Source organism: Schistocerca nitens, chromosome 1, assembly GCF_023898315.1.
Source record: "Schistocerca nitens isolate TAMUIC-IGC-003100 chromosome 1, iqSchNite1.1, whole genome shotgun sequence".
Taxonomy (NCBI): Eukaryota; Metazoa; Arthropoda; class Insecta; order Orthoptera; family Acrididae; genus Schistocerca; species Schistocerca nitens.
This window is the reverse complement of record NC_064614.1, coordinates 851025557-851053403: the sequence shown is the minus strand read 5'-3', so window position 1 is coordinate 851053403 and position 27847 is coordinate 851025557. Positions and strand designations below refer to the sequence as shown.

The 27847-nt window shown below is 38.8% G+C and overlaps 1 protein-coding gene across 1 annotated transcript in view; it reads right to left on the bottom strand.

Annotated features, from left to right (window-relative positions):
• The window catches only part of LOC126237188 (carboxylesterase 4A-like), a 329130-nt gene that overhangs the window by 5855 nt on the left and 295428 nt on the right, over positions 1–27847 (bottom strand). Inside the window, exon 12 of the mRNA XM_049947068.1 lies at positions 12206–12426. Within this exon, the coding sequence (XP_049803025.1) occupies positions 12206–12426 (221 nt within the window). The remainder of the gene's footprint in view (positions 1–12205; positions 12427–27847) is intronic.

Here is a 27847-nt window from a genome sequence, read left to right as displayed (position 1 = left end):
AAGCGGCGAACGCAGTTTTTCCAAACTGAAGTTGATAAAAACGTACTTGCGGTCTACAATGTCTCAAACAAGACTAACCAGTTTGGCCTCACTGTCCATTGAAAATGAAGTTGCAGAAAACCTGGACTTTGCTAATCTGATCAGAGACTTTGCCGACAGAAAAGCGAGAAAAGTAAAATTTTAGTCGTTTATAATTGTTTTTCATTAGGCGTAATATGTTTTGTGTTCAGATGACTGACAGAAAATATAGGTTTATGGCTTACAGTTATATTAAATTCAATAAAAATATGGTACCCAATTCAAAATTAGTGTTTTTTCGTTATACATATTACCTCCTATATATAAAAATCAATTGTTGTGTGTTAGTCTCACCAAAACAAAGAAATGGCTTGACCAATTTGAATAATTTTTGTTTTGTTTTGTTCGCTTTAGTACAGGGGTGCTTCAGAAAAGAAAAGAAATATTTGGGATATACGAGCCTCTTTCAACCACATTTTACGCATCTTTTCTTTGTTTGGAACACGCAAAAACAATTTTCTGGAGTTGTTGTAGATGTACAGTGCAGTACTACGCAATATTTTTAGACAATTTCCCAAAACGTGAATGCCCAAACAATATATCACTGCTATACTGACTGTTACGGCAGCGACAGCAGCATGCTGGACTGACGTCACAGGCTACACAAGACTCACATGGAGCGTCTTAGCGGGCTTTCAGATTATTTGGATTTCATTTCCATTTAAAAAAATAAAATACTCAAATTTACGATGGAAAAAACCATGTTATGATCATAAGATGACGCCATTAACCACTTAAGACGATTTCTAGAAAACAGTCAAATACCGTGTTGCAAAGCACTGCCAGATTCGCTATTTATACAATAAAGGGCGCCAACTGGACGACTCGCCCGGGGCACCTGGATGGCTAAGGCCGGCCCTGAACATTGTCTGCGAGGTCATTGATATACAACATGATCAGCAAGGTTCCTAACACACTCGCCTAGGGCACACCTGACGTTCCTTCTGTCTCTATTGATGTCTGTCCATCCAAGATAATAAGCTGTGTCCTTCCTACCAAAAATTCCTCAATCCAATCCCAAATACAAACGATAACCCACATGATCATACATTCATTAGTAAGTGTGTACTGAGTCAAATGCTTTCTTTGAAGTCAAGAAATACTTCATCTACCTGAGTGTCTTAATGCATAACTTCCCAGATGTCGTGGAAAAAAAAAAAAAAAAAAAAACCACAGGTTGGATCCAACTACAAATATATATCAATGTTATTGGATGCTGGTTTTCTGGACCACTTCTGCATTTTAGCAATTTCAGATTTTTGTTAACACTATTTTCACTAGTAACTGCTTACCTCATCTCCGCAGTGGTGTGAGAAATTAAACCACAAAAAGTAAAAACTAATTTATTTGTTTTGTAATTGAGACAGTTTTATAGCCAATAAAAACTGATAATTTTAATGATACCAAGCGATTTTGACAAAGAGTCCATCTTGAAAATTTCATGTACAACTATGAGGGAAATAGACAGACTCAGATTGTGTTCTTTGGCTACAGATTGCATAGCACACTAAAATAAACATTGATAACACTTTTCAGAATTACATCCTTATTATGTCCCCATGAAGTATTCATTTTGTAACTGAGAAGTACTTAACAACTTTGGAATCAAATAAAATAACACTTTTCTGAAGGAAGAATTGACTTCATTTTTGGCTGGGAATAAAATATTAAAGATTTTGTTCTGTAGACATGTAATATAACTCTATGGTTGCAGGACTCTGAATAATTCCAAAATCCTCCCCTTTTGCTGTCCTTCATTTTTCTCATGAAAAATGAAATGCAAGTATGCAAAGCTAGAGTCTAATATCATTTTATAAATTCCTGTCACTGTTTTGCTCATTGTTTTATTTTTATGTTGTTAAAAAAGAAAGGTTACCGTTTAATATTCCATTGATGATGAAGCCATTAAAGATGGATTATGCTATAAAAATAAAATAATGTTCTTTGGCTCCACTATGGAAATCACATGGAATTCTTACAGTACATAATTATAGTGGATTGTATGAGATGTGATTTTACAGACAAGTGATAGATCACTAAACTCTTACTGAGTTGGTCATTGCTTGCATATATGGGTGCAGGTTAGTGGAAGTGCCAGATTATTGAGAGTATCTGAAATTTAGTTCAAACACATGGGGACTATACTTCATTAAGTCAAAATATACTATCATTTTCATAGAAACTTAATCCTTGGGTGTGTACATAACTGTACATTCACTATGAAACATGCCCATAATATTTAATTGTTACACTGAAGCAGTATGATGGTGACCTGTTCTTTCCCACAATTGCTTCACAAGCATTACATCAGTACTTCATGTGTGTGATTGTTACATAAGATGTCTGCAGCTTCAGCACTAGCATGATGAGAAATCTTCATGCCCCCTCTGCCAATTTCATTTTCTTCATCAAATTCATCATTACTATCCTGCATGCTTTTGATTATTTCTTCATCAGCTGAAGTTTGGTTTATCTCACAGTTTTCCATATTCAGCCACTTGGAAACATCATCTTCATGATTTCTCCTACTCCTGTAAGCTTGTGGAACTTCGTCAGTGTACAGAGAGTCAGGAACACAAGCCTCTGATTTGACTGGCTCATCACTGTCACTCAGTACTAGCTACAACTCTGCTTCAATGGATGGTCAGATTTTCCTCCAGCTCTTCATTATGGTAGCTTTCTCCACTTCATTCCATGCTTCAGCTTATTGGAAAACATCATCACGTTAGGTGGTTGATTTCCATTTTTTCCGTGTAGTTCTTTCCACATTCATTCATCAAGGAAACAAGAAGTGCATGTCATTAGCTTTTGGTGAAAGCTTTTTCTTCTTCAGCTCTTTTCTCACAGCTGGTACAATGTTTTGTAGAACCACTAAGAAAATATTTCTCTGTACGCACACACACACACACACACACACACACACACACACACACACACACACACACACACACACACACACACACTCTCTCTCTCTCTCTCTCTCTCTCTCTCTCTCTCTCTATCTCTCTTTCTTATGAACAAAGAATTGCACTGTTAGCATATTTCTGCCACGATGTTGAAAATAATGTGGATGTTAGGATTTCCTAAGCACAACGAGTGGTAGTTATGATTCCCATATGTGTTACAAGACACCATTAGTGTTACCCACTGTTCTTTTTCTTGCTTGGCAGCTAATATTTTTGAAGGAAACATCTTGCAAAAGAGGCCAGTTTCAGCAGTATTGTGTGAGGAATCTGTAGAAACTGTTCTGCACCATTTTCGCTAGCTGAGCAACTTTCCCCGGTGACTGTCAGCTGCCACAAGTTGTGTAGTCTTTTTTCTTTTTGATAGACAACCCTCACTTGCTAGAAGTAAGTTACTGCCATCAAGCTGTTTGTTAACTGCGGCTGCTCTTCCCTTTGTTATCGGGCCAGTGATTGAAATTCCTTCACAGCATTGTTGTACAAACCATCCATAAACAGCTATATGCAGTTCTTCATTGTCACTCTTTAGCACAACCATCTGTTTACCCAACTCACTTTCCATTTGAGTTGCATACTGTCAAATAATGTCTTCTTTTTGATGTCATAATTAGTTGTTCATCCAAAATTGTACTCAGCTGTAATGACTTTCTGGGAAGAACCTCATTTCAAGTTATCTTAAGTTTAAGAGTTTCTGCTTGAGGTGTAATGTGAAATGTTTCCTTTGAGAAGTCCTGATACTGAAATGAGAAGAAAACTGCAGTTTGAAATCTCTATGGCATAGTTAAACATCATAATTAAGTAAAAACATTGTTGCACATGGTAATTCATTGTTGTGCATGTCATTGCTGCCCAAATGGTGACTGGAGGCCCAGATGTGGGGCTGAATTACTGAGAGGCTGGACCACTGAGGGCAGGATTAGCAAGAGTTTGATGTAAATGAGTTCAAGGGACGTAGAGAAGCAAAGAAGAAGGGATAAATGAAAAACATAGGTATTTATACATAGTAGAAAAAAAAAATACTTGACTATATTTCTAGGTGCTTTGGGGTTGTACAGGAAGCACATTTTAGTAAGCAAATCTGTCACATCTGGCAACAACAATGGCTCCTATTAGTCTGGGCCCTGAGCTGAACTGATATTGGTCAACCATTTGGAGTGTGACAACTGGTGTTCAAATTCCAACTATAAGAATCAGAGGTGACCATGTTGTGTACTGAATGGCACCCCATCCATCATACTAGATGCTGGGCCTTTACGACATTGGTGAATGGAATCTGGCATCATTCTTTCCTCACACACAGATACATACATTGTGATAAAGATGATGTGGTGCTACTCCTCCCGTGCTCAGTGTTGCCATTGTGTGTGCCACTTTTGGTGCTCCTCTTACTGCTGCCACATCAAGGGAAGAAGCAACAATGGTCTCTGTACTAACAGTATGCACTGTTCTACATGCCATCGCGTTGAGTTGATACAACTGAGCCCATTCTCTGACTCAAGGTATGTGACACGCGTGTACAATTCTGCATGGTCCAGTGAACTATATGTCTGTCCTCTCAGGTCTTACATGACTCCGAGTATGGTCCTTCTGAACCCACTGATTCCATATTCACTTCACAGTTATCAGATCCTGACTAATATTAATTGTCTTGATAGGCTATGATCCTAAAGCTGTCAAATATGTAAGTACGCTGGTAGAAATTACTGCCTGTCTTCCCCTATATGCAGACTGTAGATAGTATTACTTCCACATAGTTTGGTGGTTTAGATGGTGTGCTAAATATTTGTGAATCCAAGCACATACCGTAGGCAGCTCGTAAGAATGGTTGCAAGGGATGAAGCAAGGTGTGGAGAAAGCAGTGCTTCCTCGTACTCCTTTCTATCCCCACAGCAACCTACGTATGGAATGCAATATTAGATATCCATAAAACATTGCCCGACTAGTAGACTTCATTGTCAGCCTTGCTACGTTGTGTATTGTTGTTCACATTCAATTAGTATATATGTTACTGTAAAAGTAAGATGATTGGTAAATCCTAGAATTAACTGTTGAAACCTAAGACTTACCATCACGGTCTGATTATATGTACAGATTTTAAACTTTTACCAATAGACATTGGTAAATCTTATGATGTACCCGTAGCAATTTATTGAAATAGTTTGTATTTATTGTGAATTTATGTATTTTAAACATTCTTGCATTCCAATGTGATTGTAACAAGCAGTATTCCATATTATCGAAAAATATCGTAAAAAGTGTTACCTTGTGAACGTTAATTTTTGTTACAACAAGGCTGACTACTCTGGCATTTCATTTACATAGTATGAAATGTGATTTACTGAAGCATTTTTTAGTTGAACAATTTTTTAAGCAATTGCACTTTTTGAAGCCTTGTCATCCAATAAAAGATTGTTTGGCAACCATTTCCCATAGACTAATTTCTTTTCTTGGTACTTCTTCAATGTTGATAAAATATTCCTTGATTCCTAGTATACAATGACTTCTGTTTACCAGCTTTGGTACCAAGTTGATAAAATTCGTCATCCTGAATATTTATCACTACTGCTATTATAGATTTACAAATCCTGTCTCTCTGGTGCTTCCTCACCTGCTGCAACTGCACTTTCTACCTCTGTTCCTTCTATCCCAGTACTTGGTTCACTGGCATCGATTTCTTGGCCATCATTTTCAAATTCCTGTGAGTCAGTGGAAGTGATGTTTAACATTGTTTCCAAGTCTTCTTCAGTGTTTATATCTTTTATTAAATCATGTGGAACAACTGAGGTCACAATGCCCATTTTCATTGGAACCCGAAACATGACTTCATATGGTGAACATCTGATCTCTTCATGATAAGCCCAGTTTTTCATTGCTTGCACAAACCTCAGCTCTTCAGACCATTTTGAAGTTTTATTGTCTTTATGTCATTCCACAACCCACATAAACTTTGTATGACTTGGTTACAAAACTCTCTACCATTATCAGAATGAAGTATACTTGGGGCACCAAAGGAGGTAAAAATGTCCACAAGATGATACACTACTTCATCAGCCTCTTTTGAAGTTAGTGTGTGGAGGATAACAAATTTTATCAAATGATCATATAAAAGTATGAACTTTGACTTATTGTCTGGGTTTAAGTCAATTTGGCATTGTGAATTCATTGCACCTGTGTATGATAGGTTTCACCAAAATGCCTCTTTTCAATGTTTTTCACTTTTTCTGACATGGTTCACATAATCTTAAATAAGTAGTGATTGATACAACAGTCACATTCTTGTACTTATGATTCAGTTCCACAATCATCCGTGTTGGGCTGCCGTGGCCTGTAGCAGTGTGAGTCTCATGTAGTATATTTAACAGTTCATCAAAACAAACGTAGTAATGAATTTTTTTCTTTTCTGGCAGACATCAGTGCTACAAGTTTCTCCTCACCTCTGATGTTGAGAACATCGTATCGCTTCAAATGTCTATAGTGAACAGATTTTTTATTGGAAATGATTTTTGCATTTCTCACTTCACTTAGCAGAATATTATATTGCTCAGCAGCTGCATGAAAGTTGTTGTCCTTCTTCTTATTCACTGATTCACGTAAAAGTTTGTAAAATTTATTATGCATAAAATCACTCATTCTGTTGCAAAGCTGCAGAAGAAAGACCACTAAAATGAGTCACAAAGATGACCATACATGCGATGCTCGACACTGACTGAAACTATGCAACGGTGAGCAGACTGAGAGCTTGTAATTGCCAACAAAGAAACTTATCTGAACACAAAAGTGGCAACAATGAAACTTGTCTGAGTCTGCATGATGGAGGCAGGAGTCTTTGATCCAGCTTTTACCAGTTTGCATTGGTAAATCCTAACATTTACGAATGTATCTTGATAAAAGTTCGAAATCTCTGCATATAATGAGAAATTTTGGACTTTTACCACACCGTGATGGTAAATCTTAGGTTTCATGGGTTAATTCTAGGATTTACCAACTATCTTAATTTTACAGTAACTTGTGTAAAAGGGCAATAAATAATCACATTGATTGATATAAATATTTAATTCATAATAATAACTGTGTATGCATCTATTAACATGTTCGCTGCCAGGCCTTGTGTTGCCACGTAACCAATTATTTTTTTAATAGAATCTCAAACTCTATTGCTAAAAGTAATATAAAATGTATTTATTTTATAAGTAAAAGATAAAATTTACTCTCGCGACTCAAATTTTTTTTGGGGCACACTAAGGCGTCAGTGGCATATCATGCCACATTCTGTAGCGGGTGGCCGTGGACGTGCTAGTGTGTTTCGTTTAGTTTTCCTGAAAATTGTGGCAGTTTAGAGTACTACATTTATATTTTATATTCAAAAATAAAATGAAACATTCTACTGACAAACGACATATTTAATGAACAAAAATATAGTAGAAACAGCATTCAAAAACAAACACAAATTCTTGAAGAAACTTCTGAAATACAGTGTATGTCAAATCTCAGAAAAGATGCGATCAAGACCTTTACCAATTACACTCAAACAAATAAGTATTAGAAGAAAACAATTTCATGGAATATTATCTGCAATTCCTTTCACGTGAAATAAAGGGTCCTTTTTGCAATAGTCCTGCAGCTTCCTCATCTTTACATTGCCCATGTGCAGGAAAACTCCAAAGAACACTAACAATTCGCCAACCGTCACATCTTTCCAACAATTTATTTGTGATAGTTCTTTGGTTCCCACAGGAAGGAATAATTCAATTGCATTATGATTTGTTCTTTCTACTACTTTCAATAGAAATTTGTCCGTCAGCAAAAGACGACAACAATCTAAGGGAGTGTTTCCCATTGGTTGAATTAGCAGTCCCTCATTTTTTATAAATGGGCAATTTACCATTCCAACTGGCTCGCATTCCCATGCAACACTTGTATCAGCTGCATTACTACTTGTTACCTCTCCTTCTGCCCGTTCCCTGTTGCTTGGATTCACAGCCATTTCTACAGTCTCATCTAAAGCAAACTCGGCTCCATAAGACTCTTCACTGGATTCCCACCCGTCCTCCCCACTGGCCAATTCTGTTTCTGAATCGCTTTCTTCTAATATTCGTAATAATTCCACATCCATTAGTTTTTGTACGTTTATTGTGTCCCAAACCGTGGTGCCTCGCAACAGCTGAGTCTCTCGCCGTGCAGGCGCGTCCACGGCAAGTGCACCAGTATCGGCCGGGCGCGCTGGTGCACCGATGGCAGCGAAAGTGTTAAAATACTTTTCCTTTGTCACCATATATGTTGCATCTTATTCACTCAAAATTTGTCAGTGGAGGCTTTCTTCTGTCTGTTTCTCTCAATTATGAAGGAGTGTGTAGCTTTCTTGCACATTTCATACCACTTGTACATTTGAATGTGGTTTTCTTGCCCATTTTTAGGGTTGCATACTGCAATAGGTAAAAACGAAACCATTATAGGTTCACTTTATTGTCATGTTTGTCAATCAGTTAAGACTCCTTTTTCTCACAAGATGGTATAGATATTAAGTTGAAATTTATGTCAAGTACTAAGGTCTATGGTCCATTGGTAGTAAAAACATTTAAGCTTATAAGTCAGTCTCTCAAAAGATATGGTCATTTGAGTCACATATTTGAAAACTCACTTGTCAAAATCTACAGGGTGCTTGCCATTGGCCCAGAATTATGAAATTTGGCAAGAACTAAGACATTACAATACAAATAAAGCAGAAATCAGGAAATGGCAGTTTGTAATTGTATAACATACAATTTTTTTGCCATTTCTTATCCATCTGTCTGTCTGTCTGTTAAGACTCCTTTTTCTCAGGAATGGTTGGAGGTGTCAAGTTGAAATTTATGTCGAATACTAAGGTCTATGGTTCTTTGGCAGTGTAAAGCATTTAAGCTTACAAGTAGTGCAATCAAAAGGTACAGCCATACGCGTCAAATATTTTTATACCTCCAAACTCACACATTAAAACCCGTGCATGAACTACCCATATACATGATTAAGTCTGTACGGAACTCTCAGAATGCAAATCCTTTTTGTACTTCCCTATCTTTCTTCTTCTCCTCCTCTTTTTTTTTTTTTTTTTTTTCGTTCAAACAATTGTTCTTCCCACGCTCCATATGTGAATGGAACAGCAAGAAGCCGTAATAACTGGTACAATGGGCCATACCCTCTGCCATGCATCTCATGGTGGTTTGTGAAGTATAGATGTAGAGGTAGATGTAGATGTAGAATCAAACCCACTTCAGAATGAATGGGTCTCATTGTGCAGTTACCACTTCTGCAGAATTACCATGAACTATCCTGCTTTCTAGGCATCATAAATTTCTATCAGTATCTACTGCCAAATGTGGCAGCAATACAAGCCACTCTCATCATTCTCTCACCAGACTGTATACAAAAGTGAAAAAACAGAGTGGACTGTCAAAATGTGAGAAGCACTCAGACTATCCAGAGATGGTCTGGCTAAAAAGCGATGACTTTGGCACACAAAACATCTGACACATACCTCACTGTTATTAGAAACACTAGTGATTCAGCCACTAGAGTGTTCTTGCAATAAGTTTTGGTTGGCAAAGCACAAACGCTACACTTCTTCTCCAAAAAATCACAACCTTGCAGTTGAAATGGTCTGCATTCATGAATTACCTGCTGTTTATGATGTAGTTAAATATTTTAGAGGAAATATTGAAGAAAGATATGTTGTCATCTATATGAATCACGAGCTACTTACAGATGCTATACAGCACCCCTCAAAAGACATTAGCCCTCTTTGTTTCCATCATCTCGATCTTATAGCACAATATACAGTGGACATCTGCCATCTGCATGGTGTTGACAACATAGCTGCAGATTACCTTTCATAGGTCAATGTCATTTCTCTACAACTGGAGTTTGACCTATTAACAGAAGAACAGAACCAGGATGTGACCATCACAGGTTCACTGAAAATCAATTCCACCAACCTTCACATAGATTGGTGGACAGCCCTGGGACCAACAGACAGATACTATGTGATGTACTCTGAGCAGAATTTGGCCATTAGTTGCCACATCCATATGCCACACAATTTTCAAACAATTGCACAATCTGATGCACTGTGGTGTTGAGCCAACAGTACAGCTCATAACTTAATGCTTCATATGGCCCAACATTAAATGTGACTGTTGCACCTGGGCGCCAGCTTGCCTGGCATGTCAGCACAGCAAAGCTGCTTGTCATACACAGCCTCAACTAGGTCACTTTGATATACCATGAGCATGATTCTGACACATGCATTTAGGTATCATAGGCCTCCTCCTGGATTCAGAAGGGTATAAATACTTACTATTAATTACTGACATAGTTTCTTATTGACTAGAAGCAGCCTCAATGAAAGACATTACAGCAGAGTCAACAGCTAGTGCATTTATCCGTACTTGGACTGCTAGATTCAGCTGCAGACTGATCAAGGAAGACAATTTGAGTCCATGCTATTCGACATGTTCTGCAGCCTCTGTGGCATTATGCACAGTCGTATGACAGTGTTTCAGCCCCAGAATAATGGACTTGTTGAGAGATGGCTTAGAACCCTCCAAGTCAAACTGATATACCATGGAGGGCTGTGGATGGAAACTTTGCCAAGGATACCAACTAGGTTTTTGCATGGCATTGAAAGAAGATCTACACATGTGACTCTTCAAGCTTCCCCGCCAGGTATGTTGTAAACAGTTTTCACAGGTTTGCCGCTGGATGACATTGTGCAAATCCCACAATATTTCCTCGGAGCAATTGTCCAACATCTTCAGGTGGTTGAACCTTGATGGTGGCTAGGTATGACTGCCATGACCTAGCACCAGCAAGGTTCAACCACCTGAAGATGTCAGACAGTTGCTCCAAGGAAGTATTGTGGAATTTGCACAACGTCATCAGGCCACAAAACCATGAGGGCTATTTGCAAGATCTGCTCAGATCATTAGCATAAATCTTTTGCGGAGAGTCTCTCATCCTTTTGGCAGAACTTGTTTTACTGACCGAGCCACTGAACTAGCTGTTCTATTGGCACTGTTCCTGTGGGGGAAGAGGCACATCAACAACATTCAGGTGCTTCCACTGATCCCACATACTTCACTCTGAATTTTTTTGTGCACAGGGCGCTACGTAATGCGAATTTTTAATGCTATAGTGCAATATGATTTGGCCAGCTTTGCAGAAATCCAACTCAGGTCCGAACAAAGTTGTAAAATGGACATGCAGAAGACCAACCTGGACCCCAAGTGGTCAGTCAGTATCACACTTAACATACAAGGCTTTGATCTTGATGATATCACTGCAATATTTGTAGACAATGACCTGATAGCGGATGCCATGTCCTGTGGACGCCGTGTTCTGCTCTTCAGCCAACCACAACACAGTTGGTCAGTTGCACTTGTGCTGTCCCATCTCATTCAGTGGTGCCAGTCATCCACTGCCCCTCCCAGTGCTCCGCACTATGGGGGTGGGGAGGGAGGGGGAGTGGGGTGGGGGTGGAGGTCCCACTCTGGGACATTAGCTTTGGTGATATCTCTGAACTCACACAGTGGAATAAGATACCTGTGTGGAGGAGAGACTCAGCAGTTCATTTTAGAACTTTTGACTCTGTTGATGTATTGTATGATGTACAATACAAAATAAAGTATTTTTGTCTCACCAGTGTGTTGTCTTTACTATAGGCATGTTTCCTGCTTGCAGTAGGCAAATCTATCACATGTATTTAGAATGACATGCACCATTCTACTGCAGAGTATGTCACAATGTTGCATTCCTGTCATTCTCCTCAGCAGTGAACAATAGCACACTTGATGCCAACATCTGTTGCATGTTGCCTTCATGGTGCTGAAATTTTAATGGCCATTTCTCTTACACATGCTGCACCTTGATGTTCTTATGCATCCTTTATTTTAACAGTATGGCTCAACACTGATAAGATATTGCTTAATTTACATAATTAATAACAGAACTGAAGATCTGTACTGTTAAAAGGCCTACTGATATTTATGCTAACAAACAACACATTTAATAAATGTGTACGCAAATATTTTCTGAAAACTGTGCAAAGGGATGAAAATTAGTCAAACTGAAAAACTGTGGGAATTTATAATTCAAATTTGTGTGTTTAAAATGTTAATTTGTGGTGTATATACCTGTCAACCCTGATCGTGGTCCAGAATCATAAGCAGAAGGTGGAGATTGACCCATACTGCCAAGTTTAGGCAATAACTTGTTCCAGAAAGCAGCTGTTTTTGCAAGGTTTCTAGTAGTGCCTACAGTGTTTCCAGCTGTCAGAACACGGCTGTATATGTCATCAGGTGTTGCTCTCCTCCATGGGAACGTGTAACTGTATGAAGTTTCTTGAAGAGGGTTTCTGAAACAAATAAAACTGCTAGTAGAAGTTGAATATTATTTGTTGCTTGAAATATTTATTTAATTTAATACATATTCTATGGATCTGCAGTATTATTGTATTTCTAGAAGGTGCAATAAGTCAGCATAACTGTTACAAAGAATATAAATAATAATGAACATAGTATTTAACAGACAATAATTATGTTGTTAAATGAAACAATATATTGTCCATCCTGTAATGAGTTCAACATGTTTATCTGGTAGATGCCTCTTCAAATATCTTGAAGTTCTTACATTCATTTCCTAGTACATTTAGTCCTTAACAATACTTGTTGGTTATGATATAAATCAATTTACATTGATATAACTTGATTTATTTTGTGATTCCACAGTTCTGTTAACTTCATGCAGGGAGTATTTTACTTGTTGTGTGGTGGCATCAATATAGACTGGTGTCCAAAATTAAACAACAAGAGGAAATTTTGCAAGGTTGCATTTATTTTGCCACAAAACAGTATAAACAGGTGACAGTAATGTAGAAACAATGTAAAGAATACAGAACTTAATCAACTGCTACATGCTTAATGGTATACAAAAATGTTCTTTCTTTCCTCCAACTTAACGGATCTGCACACACATTCTGACAGCTGGTTAATGTGCTCAGTATGCAGTGTGACCACGTCTAGCACAATAAAGGCCTGACAATGATGGGACATGCTGTGAATGATGTCATCAATCTCATGTTGGAGCATTAACACCCATTATTCCTGCAGAGCTGCTTACAAGTCTTGGAAAGTGTCTGGTGGCTGCTGATGTGTCTCCCTTGTGCATCCCAGACATGCTCTATGGGATTCAGATCGTGAGAGCAAGCAGGCCACGCCATGTGTGGGCAATATGTTTTGTTTCAAAAAAAAAATATCAACCATCCATGCTCTATTAGGTTAAGCATTATCGTCCATCAATATGAAGTCTGGGCCCACAGCACCTTGCAACAGTTGCACATGACATCCCAAATTCTCCTCACTGTACCTGACAGCAGTTAAATGTTGCTGATTCACCCATACAATTTCATGAATGGATGTTTGAGTGGTCAACATAATCCCTGTAGACAGCATTAGGGATCCTCCTCAATATCAGTCTCTTTCCACCATGTTTGGGTCCAAAAATCATGTTCCATGTGCCCTTGAGATTTGAATCTGTTATGAATCACTCTCCAGAACAAATCGGGACTCATCTGTGAAATGAACATTGGCCCACTGTTTGATCATCCAGATGGTATGTTGATGGCTCCACTGTAGAGGTTCCCTTCTGTAAAGACATTCCAGAGATAAACAGAGGTCTCCAGCAATAAAGGTTGCTCTGCTGAAGCCTTCTGTACACCGTTTGCCTCGATGCAACAAGTCCAGAAGATGCTGCTAGGTCAGATGCTAGTTGCATTGCAGTACTAAGGCAGTACTGCTGTGCCATTACAGCCAAATAATGGTCCACTCTTTCTGATATAGTCCTGTCCTGGTCTCTGGCATACAGTTTCAGTCGCTATAAACTGTTGCCTCATCTGAGAAACAACAGAACAGTTCACATTAAGCCATCGAGCCACATCAGTTTACGACTCTCCTGCTTCCAGACCCCCACAGCAGAGAATCTATAGGCATCTTCTCTGTACCATACTGGGCCATCTGTGACTGTGACTGTGGATGTTGGACTACCCAGCAAACACTACCCCCCCCACTCCCCCCCCCCCCCCCCATGATAGGTGCCTTGACGTCATTGTTGGCATGATTGTCCATTGATCAGAATGCCATCTTCTGTGCAGAACATGATCATAATGACATCTGTTGACAGTTTGTATGATTATATCATGAATTAGGCACACGTCAGGGAAATAAGAGTTTGTTGCTTTAATTTTGGACACCAGTGTACATCATGTCATCACCAGTGTAGATGTGAACATTACATCAGACTCATGCATGATATATTTTATCATTGTCTTTGTTGTGGTCTTTAAGGCTTGTAACACTAACACATGGCGATTATTTGTATAGTGAGTGTGTATGTTTTAGTGCAATAAAGTTGTGTTTAATATCACTCACCATGTTCCATGTTAATATAAGGGAAATAACAATATATCTCCATAGTGGTTACCGTGAGCTGAATGGTTTTCGTGATGCTGCATTCTGTTTTTGAGAGCATGTGTTACAGAACAAAGGAAGGACCGAGAGACATGTTCAATACAAACACTATGGTGAGACAAGAGGAGCTTTTACCTCTGCAGTTGATTATTTCTTCAGCAACTGCCAGTCCTCTATTTCTTTTCTTTCGTTCTTTCTTTTTTTTAAAAAAAATAAATAATACTCAACACTTCATAAGAAGCTCACCCAGAATCAGCAATATAAAGCTTTGTGCATTCTGGCCTCCCAAACCAAAGCTGTGGCTCACAAAAGTAACATAATATTAGTGACGACTTGAGCAAAGTTACAGTGATAGTGTTACAGTTGAATTTACATGTGGTTGAGAAAATTAATCATGAGCTCCAGAAACACTGCTACATTGTACTGGAAGAAGCCTTGTTGCAGCATCATGTTCTACCACTGGAATCATGCTTGCACAAAATTGTAATGCGTGAAGTGTTTGCAGATAACTCCTCCTTGCAAATTTTGCAATTGCTATGTGGCTTGGCCAATATAAAACTGTTGTCTGTGTTGTTTTCCTCTGTCTTCTGGCCAATATCAGAGAAATTATTTCTGCTTTTGTTGAACTGTCACTGACTGAATCAGCATGTAAAGCAGATGCCACTGTGATTGCACTAATTGATGAAAGCATATCTGTGTATATCTGTGGCATGCACACCTCCACAAAAGCCTTGGAATGTGCATAGGCTCACCATAGCAGCAGCTGGCAAATGTTGGAGCCCTCTGTTAGCTGACATGCAGCAGAGCTAGTAAGACTCAGTGCCAAGATAAAGAAACAAGTGGAGCAGCAACACATAGAGAAGAGGCATGTTTTAAAACCTGCCCTAGGAGGACTGATACATTCAGCTAGTGCAGGTACTGTAGGTGGTTTGCGAACTGAGCTACACATAATACACATCCAAAAAAGTTTTGCATCACCTCGGTTCCAGTGCCTGTACAGAAAATTGGAATAGAGATCAACATAAACATCATTTTTGTCCTTTTTATTGTTCATGAAAACCACAAACTGCATGTTGTACCATAATACGGCGAGACCTTCAGAGATGGTGGTTCAGATTGCTGTACACACCGGTACCTCTAATACCCAGTAGCATGTCCTCTTGCATTGATGCATGCCTGTATTTATCATGGCATACTATCCACAAGTTCATTAAGGCACTGTCGGTCCAGATTGTCCCACTCCTCAAAGGCGATTCGGCGTAGATCCCTCAGAGTGCCTGGTGGGTCATATCATCCATGAACAGCCCTTTTCAATCTATCCTAGGTATGTGCAATAGGATTCATGTCTGGAGAACATGTCGGCCACTCTAGTCGAGCGATGTCGTTATCCTGAAGGAAGTCATTCACAAGATGTGCACAGTGGGGGTTGCTAATTGTCATCCATGATGATGAATGCCTTGCCAGTATGCTGCCAATATGGTTGCACTATTGGTCGGAGGATGGCATTCGCGTATCGTACAGCGATTACGGCACCTTCCATGACCACCAGCGGTGTACGTCGGCCCCACATAATGCCTCCGCAAAACATCAGGGAACCTCCACCTTGATGCAATCACTGGACACTGGGATGCTTCCAAACACGTCTCCAACAATTGTCTGGTTGAAGGCACATGCGACACTCATTGGTGAAGAGAACATGATGCCAACCTTGAGCAGTCCATTCGGCATGTTGTTGTGCCATCTGTACCATGCTGCATGGTGTCGTGGTTCCAAAGGTGGACCTTGCCATTGATGTCGGGAGTGAAGTTGCACATCATGCAGCCTATTGCACACAGATTGAGTCATAACACAACATCCTGTGGCTGCACAAAAAGCATTATTCAACATGGTGGTATTGCTGTCAGGGTTCCTCTGGGCCATAATACTTAGGTAGCGGTCATCCACTGCATGAGTAGCCCTTGGGCAGCCTGAGCGAGGCGTATCATCGACAATAAAAAATACCTCCTTCCTGGTGGAATGACTGAAACTGATCAGCTGTCGGACCTCATCTGTCTAATAGGTGCTGCTCATGCATGGTTGTTTACATATTTGGGGCGGGTTTAGTGACATCTCTGAACAGTCAAAGGGACTGTGTCTGTGATACAATATCCACAGTCAATGCCTATCTTCAGGACTTCTGGGAACCAGGGTGATGCAAAAATGTTTTGATGTATGTATAAGGCCATGCAAGTACCCAAATTTTGATGACAAGTGCTAGAGGGCACAAATGCTTGTCAAGTGAAACACAAATGCCACATGAACTGCATGAATGACACATCTTATCTGTCAACCATCCATTTTGCCTTTTCATGCATGATAATTAGTCAAGTGACCAATTCGTCATCGATATTGGATCGGAAATTAGTGTGTACTCTAAGAGCACAGGAACATTGCACCCTATGCTGAAAGCAGCCAATGATACAAAGATTTCAACATATGTGGAGAAGATGTGGACCCTGTATTTGAACAATGGATTCCACTCTATGTTGACTTTTGTGGTGGCCAACTTGGAAGGTCCTATAACTGGCACTGATTTCCTTTGACATTTTTGGCTAATGCTGGATCTCAATAATCTGTGTTTAGTGCAAGTGACCTTTGTGACTTCCTCTCCCCATTTATCTTCCAAGCTGGGTAAAAAATGTGTGATGCATCCATTCTGCATTGCACGATGATGTCCAGGCCCTTGCTGTAACTGTGCCACTTTGACAGGACTGTCATGCACAACACGATGTTGAATGCACATGTGTGCATTGTGTTAGAAGAACTGTATGTTCGTACAAGCTGTGCTGATATCTTATCGAGAGGAGCTATTGACCTGAAGGAATACATCAGTTCAATCTAAGTGATTTATAACAAGGTACAGAGAACGAAGGAGGTATTACACAAGGAGGACATGTCCCTTCAGTCATGGTTGTCTGCTGCTGCTAAAGAATTGAAAGAAACTATGCAAGAACTGCAGTATTTGCACTGCACTAATGGTCTGCAAGAGCAAGACAACAAGGATCTGAAGCTGCAGTTTCCTAAGGTCACTTCAGCATGTAATGATAGCCTTTTTCTAGAGCTGCTGCAGAAATTCCTTAATGCTTACTGACCATGGTGCAGGAGGTAAAAGGTGCCATCATTCTGCACAGCATCACATTTGCCCTCGATGAGACAACCTGTCACTGTATGACCTCAATGGCTGCTGCTAGATAAGCTTCTTGCTGTGCAAGCAGCCTTCAACAAAATGCTGACAGATGGAAAAACTCTTGGGAGTAGCCGTTACATATCATTTGCAAGAAAGATGGTTTTTGGTGGTTATGTTGATATTGCAGGGTGTTCAATGCCTGCATCATATCCAGTAGATATCATGTACTTAAGACAGTGGTTTTCAACTGTAATGCAGTGTGTGCCCATTCTTCCAGAGCTATTGACTGTACAAAGGTGTGTTCACAAATAACAATGCTCAAAGGTGTGTTCACAAATTACAATGCTCATGATGGGTGGGCATAAGATAGCTGTCACAATGCCTTTCTCTTTGTTTGAGTTTAAGTTACTGCCTTTCAGTCTCAGAAATGTGAAATGTGGCACAAATGCAGCAGCACTTCATGCATGAAATGCTCATAGATTTATCCTATATTTACTGCTACATGAACAACATTTTAGTGTTTTCTGAGACAAAGCAGCAACACACAGAATGCTTGCAAATGCTATTTCAATGTTTGGAGAAGTACAGCATTTAAAGGAAGAGAGGTAAATGTGTGAGTGCAAAAAAGGAATTGCATTTTTAGGGTGTATGGTGCCAAATGCAAACATTTTCCCTCTTACATTCAAAGACGTCATAGGTTCATAGGAGTGCTGAACTAATATCAGTGTCATTTGCCTCACTTTTTTATAGTACAAGAGCTGCTCAACCAAGAGCTAAATGGAAAAACACATCTGGCAATAGGAAAGTGCCATGGACTCCAGAAGCTGAGGCAGCCTTTCTAGATTTAAAAATGGCACTGCCTAAAGTTACCTTGTTGGCTCAACCTACTGTAGATGCTCCAATTGTGCTGATAGTAGATGCTAGCCAGATGGCAGCTGGCACATCTTTGCAGCAATATGTCACCAGCAGATGACAGCCATTTGTTTTCTTCTCAAAAAATCTGGCCACACAGCAACAGAAATGACATGTGATGACAGAGTGTTTCTCACCATTTACCTGACTGTCAGGTATTTCTGATTTTCCATCAAAGGTCAGTGCTTCACTATATTCAGAGACCACAAACTGATAACAACAATGTTTTGACTAATGTCAGACCCATGCCACTGCAGATAGATTGAATTTATAGCACAATTCATGACCAACGTATTCCAGGAAAAGACAATGTCGTAGTGGACTGCCTTTCCTGCAATTATGCTAATGTGAGTACTATTGATTGGACAGACATGGCCACAAAACTAGATGATGATGCCTTCCTTCAATGAGTACTCAAAGATTATGAATCTACAGCTTTACAACTTGAGTACATGCGTCTTCAGGCCATATGACAAGGAATTTGAAGCAATGTGACTGAAGGGAGACAGTGGCCGTTCGTCCCTGAAATCTGGTGGTGTAAAATCTTTGGTGTGTATCACAGCTTCACATGCCACGGTATCAGAACCTCTGCTAATCTGGTAGCTTTGCAAGGAGTTTGGCAAGGCATACAGAGAGATTGCCATGCCTGTGCCAATGCACGCAAGAGTTGTCAGTGCAGCAAATTAGCCAGTTGAGTCCCTTTCCCACACAAACAACATGACTGGCCCACGTTCATACAGACATAGTAGGACCATTTCCCTACTGTGGTGGATACTGGCACTTTTTACAACTATTGAGTGTTTAACAAGATAGACACAAGTGGTACCTATTCTCAATATTTCTGCTGAATTGGTGGCCAGGGCATTAGCGCACTCACAGTGAGGTTTGCTGATGGTTATGACTGACAGGGGCTGACAGTTTGATGGACTATTGTTTGAAGAACTACTCCAGTTCTATGATAGCACATAGTTCATTCTATAGTTAGCTACCATTCCACCAGAAACAGGATGGTAGAGTAAATGAACTGTACAGTAAAGGTGGCTTTAAGATGTCATGAGTCATCATGGTTTGATGCCTTGCTGCTAGTGCTGCTAGGGTTACACACGACAATTAAGGAAGATATACACTGCTTGATCACACAGATGGTATACAGGGAGCAGGTGGGGGTGCTTGGCAACCTCATCGTGCCTACACCTCTACTGTCATCACCACCAAAAGTCTATATCAATTTTGTACAACAACTGAATTCACACATTTGAGATCTCAGGCTGCTCAGTCCAGTCAGGCATGGTGACTGGGAAGTTTTCATCCATACTTTTTAGCTATCAGTCTTCGGACTGGTTAATGTAGCCCACCCTGAATTCCTTTCCTGTGCCAACCTCTTCATCTCACAGTATCAGTTGCACCTCAGAGCCTCAATTATTTATTGGATGTGTGAATATTCAAATCTCTGTCTTCACCTACAGTTTTTACTCTCTACAGCTCCATCTAGTACCACAGAGACTATTCCCTGATGATGTAAAACATGTCCTATTGTCCTGTCCCTTCTTGTTTTTGGTATTTTCCATATGTTCCTGTCTTTGTCAATTCTGCTCATGCTTTATTTAATCAGTCCACCTAACTCTCAACATTATTCTGTAGCACCACATCTTAAACACTTTGATTCTATTCTGTTCCAGTTTTCCTACTGTCCATGATACACTGCCATACAATGCTATTCTCCAGCTGTACATCCTCACAAGTTTCTCCCTCTAATAAAAGCCTATGTTTAGTACTAATAAGACTTCTTTTGGCCAGGAATGCCTTTTTTGCCTGTGCTAGTCTGCTTTTTACATGCTCCTTGCTTTGCCCATCATGGATAATTTTGCTTCCAAGGTATCAGAATCCAACTTTGTCTACTTTGTGATCACCAGTTTTGATTTTAAGTTTGTCTCTATTCTCATTCCTGCTACATCTCATAATGTTTTTCTTTTCTGGTTTACTCTCATCCATATTCTGTACTCATTATACTGTCCATTCCACTCAACAGACCCTGTAATTCTTCATTTTCACTGAGGATAGCAATGTTATCACCAAATGTTATCATTGATATCCTTATGCCCTTAATTTTAATCCTGCTCTTGAACCTCTCTCTTTTTTATTTCTGTCATCACTTCTTAGATGTATGATTGAACAATAGGAGCTAAAGATTGCATTCCTATCTTACACCCCTTTTTATCCAAGCACCTGGCTCTTGATCTTCTGGTCTTATTGTGTCTCTTCTACATATTGTATATTATCTACCTTCCCCTGTAGCTTACTCATATTCTTCCCAGGATTTTGAACATCTTTTACACTGCTGAATGCTTTCTCTAGGTCGACAAATCCTATGACTCTGTCTTGATTTTTCTTCAGCCTTGCTTCCAGTGTCAAGTGCAACATAAGAACTGCCCGTCTGGTGCCTTTACTTTTCCTAAAGCCAATCCGATCACCATGTAACAGATCCTCAGTTTTCTTTTCGTATTCTATATTTCATTCTTGTCAGCAGCTTGGATGCATGAGCTGTTGATCTGATTGTGTGATAGTTTTCACACTTTTTGGACCTTACTTTCTTCAGAATTGTGTCGATGATATTTTTCTGAAAGTCTGAGGGTATGATGCTAATCTCATAGATGCTAAACACTAACTTGAATAGTCATCTGGTTGCCATTTCCCCCAATGACTTTAGAAATTCTGATAGGATTTAATCAATACCTTCTGCCTTATTTGACCTCAAGTCTTCCAGAGCTCTTTAAAATTTCGAGTTTAATAGTGGATCCCCTATCTCTTCCGTATCAACTCCAATTTCTTCTTCTATCATGTCATCAGTCAAGTCCTTCCACTCATAGAGCTCTCAGTGTACTCTTCCTATCTATCCGCTCTAACAGTGGAAATCCCATTGCACTGTTAATGTTACCACCCTCACTTTTAATTTCACCTAAAGTTGTTTTGATTTATGCTTTATCTGAGTCAGTCTTCCTGACAATCATTTCTTCTTTAATTTTTTCAAATATTTCCTGCAACCATATCCCCTTGGCTGCATTCCAATTGCTATTTATTTCATTCTTAAGTGATTTGTGTTACTAAATTCCTGTATTTCCCTGAACATGTTTATACTTTGCTCTTTTGTGAATCAATTTGAAGTATTTCATCTTCCACCCAAGGTCTCTTTGCAGTTACCTCCTTTGTACCAATGTCTGTCTCTCCAACATCTGTGATTGTCATTTTTAGAGATGCCCACTCCTCTTCAATTGCACTGTCTAGTCTGGTGTTCCTTATTGCAGTATTGACATCCTTAGCAACTTCAAAATCTTCTCATCATTCCTCATTTCTTTAGTATCCCACTTATTCCACATTGATTCTTTTGGACAATTTTCTAAAAACTATGCCCGCTCTTCATTCATAAGGGCTTGCAAAGCTGTCAGTTCATGTGGCTCAAAGACAGTTCTGTACACCCTCCAATCTCTACTCTCTATTCCAGGCCCTTTAGGATCACTTATAGGAGAGGAAAAACATTTGGCATTGATGAGCGTAGCAAGGAGGACACCATTTATTTATTTTTTATTTACACATCAAATTCTGTAGGACCAAATTGAGGAGCAAATCTCCAAGGTCACAGAACGTGTCAGTACATGAAATTACAACATAAAAGTAATAACAGACAAAAATAAAATGTTTATGAACCCAAAAAAAGTCAATCCATAAGTTTAACTAAACGCAATCAACAGTACAACAAGAACCAGCTTAAACTTTAGAAGGAGTGACCCATAAGGAAACTCTTCAGTTTTGAATTCAAGTGGTAACTTATTGAAAATGTATGCAGCAGTATACTGCACCCCTTTCTGCACAAGAGTTAAGGAAGTCCGATCCAGAAGCTGGTTTGATTTCTGCTGAGTATTAACTGAGTGAAAGCTGTTTATTCTTGGGACTAAGTTAATATTGTTAACAAAAAACAAAGATGCTTTAACTTACCTGTCCTCTTTTTCCCCCTAAGGTAAGTCTTTCTGCTCCCGGGATTGGAATGACTTCTTACCCTCTCCCTTAAAACCCACATCATTTCGTCTTTCCAGGACCAGGCTTCAAGATGGCGTCGAAGGTAAAAGTTCGAAATGTGTCTCTCCACAAAAACGTAAATTTTGCGACAAAAAAGAAATCGTGTGAAAACTGCAAGGGCGAAATTACAAAGCTAAATGAACGAGTTAGTAGCCTACAGTTCGTAATAAATGCCCTGAAAATGGATATTACTAAAATTCAAGAAAGAAAAACCGAAGTGAACACGCCATGTTTTCTGCAAGATAGTTCGACATTTTCCGAAAAGTGGACAAAGATGAAGTGCAGCGGCCGCAAACAAAAACTACAAGATCAAGAGAATTGTGAAATAAATGTAAGCTTCGTGCACGACAACTTATTTCAAGTACTTTCCACAACAGATTGTGGAAGTGCAGTGTATAGTGATAGTGCTCATGAACCATGTGAAAACCAAAAGGATCTTGTAGATAAGCCAGAGCAAAAGAATTCGTTGACGCAGAAAAATAAGAAATCCGACGTAAATTTAGTAAACAAACATCTGCCAACCTTATGTAGTTCCGATGGATTATCGGCTTGTGTGAAAAAGAAAGAGGAAATAAACAGCTCAGTTAGGCATACATTTTGTAGCTCCAAAACAATTACAAAAATCGAAATATATTCAGACAGCCAAGGGCGAAACATAGCTACTGACTTTCGTAATAAAAGCAATGTGAAGTTAACTTCCATGGTGAAACCAGGTGCGAAAATCTGCACAGCAACTGCAATAAGCCACAAAAAAATTCCCACATTAAGCAACAAAGACTTTGCCATTTTCCTGGCGGGAACAAACGACGTCACAAGAAATGAAAAACAAGATCTGTTGCTTTCACTATAAAGGCGACTGTATGAACTAAGATGTACTAACGTCATTGTATTTTCAGTACCACATCGTCATGACCTAGCGGAATGGTCCTGCGTTAACAAAGAAGTGGAAAGCGCAAATAGTGAGATGAAACAGATATGCAAACGATTCAAAAATGTGACTTTTATTGATATAAGCAAACTAGGAAGGAGATTCCATACTAGACATGGTTTCCACTTAAATAGATAAGGAAAAAATTTCATAATTGCAAAAATAATAGAAATAGTAAATGCCAAAACGAAAGTAAGTTGTGACACTTCAAACGTAATTCCCCTCAAGGACAAGACCCACAAACTACTTGGTGAATCTGAAAATGAAGCATCACCACTACAATACAAGTGTGATGTTCTGACATTGCAAGAAAACACCCCAAGTGCCAGCAGTTCACAAGTAAGCATATCAATAACAACAGAACCAACACCTGAAGTATCAGAAACAGATACATCATCATCAACAGCAACAACAACAACAACAGAAATGACAGCATCAATGACACCGGGAGCTACACCAGCAGCAGCAGCAAGCAACTCACCATATCCCAGTGAACGACCTACAAGGTGCAGAAAACCTGTCCTTCTGGAGGATTTTTGGTACCTCGCCAGGGCAAGGAACGGAGTATGACACCACAAAATGTAAATACAAATGTAATCAGTTCTCATCCTCATCACCTGCAGATTCTAAGCTTAAACATTCAGTGTCTTAGGAATAAATCATTAGAACTTGAGGTAGCTATGAACAGTGCAAATATTGACTGCATGTGCATTGTGGAGCATTGGTGCAGAAGTTTTGAACTAAGTAGCATTAATATTCATCCGTTTAAGTTGGCAAGCCAATATTGTAGAAAAAATACAAAAAATGAAGGTGTATGTATATTTACCAAACCAAGTATCAGCTATAAAAGAAGGTGTGAAGCTGAATCATTGAGTGTGGAAAATCATTTTGAAGCTGCAGCTGTGCAGTTGAATGAAATACAGGGAAAAGTCATAGTCATAGCAATATACAGACCACCTACTGGTGATGCAGACATATTCTGTAACCAATTAGAAATATTGCTTAACACTCTGTTCCCCGATAGAGCCACTGTAGTTGTGTGTGGGGACTTCAATATTAATCTTATGAGTGAAAGTAGGCTAAAAGATCAGTTCCTAAATCTGTTATGTAGTTTCAACCTGCTTCCACACCTACACCCACCCACAAGAATAACAAATAATCCAGGCAGTCTTATTGATAATATATTTTCAAATGTAGGACGCACGGAAGTTGAAGTGACAAATACTGATTTGGGATTATCAGACCACAATGCTCTTGTCCTCAAAATCCCTTCAAGGCCACTGAAAGAGAGAAAAACACACTTCATGTATAAAAGAAATTTTTCTACAGAGAACTGTGTAGAATTCATAAATATGCTAACTAATGAGGCTTGGGCAGAAGCACTATCCCTAACAAATACAAATGATGCATATAACACATTTTCTTCCATTTTCATGGGATATTTTGAAATGTGTTTTCCAAAAAAGCTGTCAAAAATCAGGTCACATGGCAATACAAAGCCAAGTTCTTGGATCACAGCTGGCATCAAAACCCCCTGTGGAACTCTAAAGAGACTAATTTCCAAAATGAAAACATCCACAGACCCACAATTCATAGAATATGTCAGGAATTACAAGAGGGTATATAGAAAAGTAATTGCTAAAGCAAAATTCATGAGTAATGATAGTTTTATAAGACAGTCTGAAAACAAATCAAAAACCATATGGGGTATTGTGAAGACTGAAACGGGGAAGAGTTGTGAAAACCAGGACATTAGCCTCAAAAATTTAAAAAATGTCATTATTAATAAACAAGATTTGCCAAATTATATTAACAATTACTTCATAAATGCAACAACTTCATTAAGCTTAAAATTTACAAACGAAGAAAAACCTGAATATCAAAAAACAGCTTGTAGGATGAGGGTAGAGCCAACAAATGAGGGTGAAGTGTTGAAAGTGATACAAAGCTTGAAACCCAAAATGTTGGCTGGCATAGATGAGGTGCCTGTGTCAATCATAACAAGGACAGCACCACAAATCGCAAAGCCCTTTGCACACATAGCCAATTTATCATTCAGTGAAGGAGCTTTTCCAGAAAGGCTGAAAATTTCAAAAGTGAAGCCATTATTTAAAAATGGCGGCAAGTATAAGGTAGAAAACTATCGCCCAATATCTCTCCTCCCAGCATTTTCAAAAATATTAGAAAAACTGTTGAAGCACCGAATCAACACATATCTAAATGACCATAGTTTACTTAACAGAAATCAGCATGGCTTCCAAGCACGTAAAAATACCGAAACAGCAGTAATGTGCTACACTGAACAAATAATCAAAAATCTAGAAAAAGATTATAGTGTAGTAGGAGTAAATTTAGACCTCTCCAAAGCTTTTGACACGGTGAACCAGGACATTCTCTTAGAAAAATTGGTATCATTGGGTATACATGGGATAGGAAAAAAATGGTTTGAATCATACCTAAAAAACAGAACACAGGTTGTAGGACTGACATCAACTTACTCCAACCACAAAATAAATTCAGTATCAGAGGCAACAAATGTAGAAATAGGAGTACCAAAAGGCAGCATCTTAGGGCCCATATTGTTTCTTGTCTATATAAATGATTTTCACACCTCAGATGATGCAGCCAAAGCAATAATATTTGCAGATGATACTAGTGTGATAATAAGTGCACCAAAGCAGTTGCTACCAACAACTGCTGATAAAGTACTAAATTACATCCACTCTTGGCTCAATGCAAACAGGTTGACATTGAATGTAAATAAAACAAATTATATGCAGTTTGGGAAAAGATGTCAAAATGTAAATCTTGATCTGTTGTGGGGTGACAAAGCCTTAGACAGAGTGACATCCACAAAATTGCTGGGGATTCATGTGGATGAAAACTTAAATTTTAATGACCACTTAATAAAACTTGCACAGAAACTTAATTCAGCCTGTTTTGCTCTCAGAATTATTGCAAATGTTTGTACCTCAGAGGGTGCCAGAATGGCATATTTCGGCTATTTTCAATCTCTTGCCACATATGGAATAATATTTTTGGGTTCCACAACAGGGCGCCTAAAACAAATATTTTTGTTGCAGAAGAGGGCCATCCGAATAATAACTCACAGTCGTCCACAGACACAATGCAAACCCATATTCAAAAAGCTTAGAATACTTACTATACCATCATTATACATATACAAATGTGTATTGTATGTCAGGACCCACATTGCAGATTTTCAGACAAATGCCGACTTTCATAACTACAATACCCGTAATAGCGCAGCACTCCATACTCAGCAAACAAAAAGAATGAATACACAAAGGCATGTGACCCATATCGGTGCAAAACTGTACAACGCACTGCCAGTCAACATCGGGAAGTTAGAAGATGATGACAAATTTAAAACAGAATTTAAAAAATTTCTAGTAGAACAATGTTTTTATTGTGTAAATGACTATGTAGCTCAATAAATTTTTTCTGATGATATTTTTAAATGCAAAATGGAAAATACTCAATATGTAGGCCCTACCTAATCATTCATTACCTAATTGTTCATTACATTACATACTTAAAGGACAGCTGTTGTGTGATGTAAATATATACTTAAGCAGTGTGGTGTGTATAAGGACTTGCCGCTTAGGGAGGACAAAACTAAAGCCTTATGAAAAACAGACTATGCATTTAAAATAACAAGCAGGGATGTATATAGGCTATATTACTTACATTGTATTATTATTAACCTCATTGTATTATTATGTTTTGTACTTTTTTATGTATATATTGTTTGTGTCCATTTCTTTGAAATGGCTTGACAACATCCATACAATATTTATTGTCAACGGATGGATAAATAAAATAAATAAATAAATCTCCTTACCTCTTTCCTGATGAAGCAACCTTGGGTTGCGAAAGCTTGAAATTTGTGTGTGTGTTTGTGTGTTTTTTATTGTCTCTATCAACATACCAATGCTTTCGTTTGGTAAGTTACAGCATCTTTGTTTTTAGATATATTTTTCCCACGTGGAATGTTTCAAGGCCAATGTCAAAATACCCAGACTCATGAACAGGAGTTGACAAGAGGTTCATGAACTTACACCACTTATTGCCCGAACCGCCTGTTTCTGAGCCAAAAATATCCTTTTAGAATTGGAAGAGTCACCTCTAAATATAATACCATACGACACAAGCAAATGAAAATAAGCAAAGTAGACTAATTTTTGTGTCAAATGATCACTCACTTCAGATA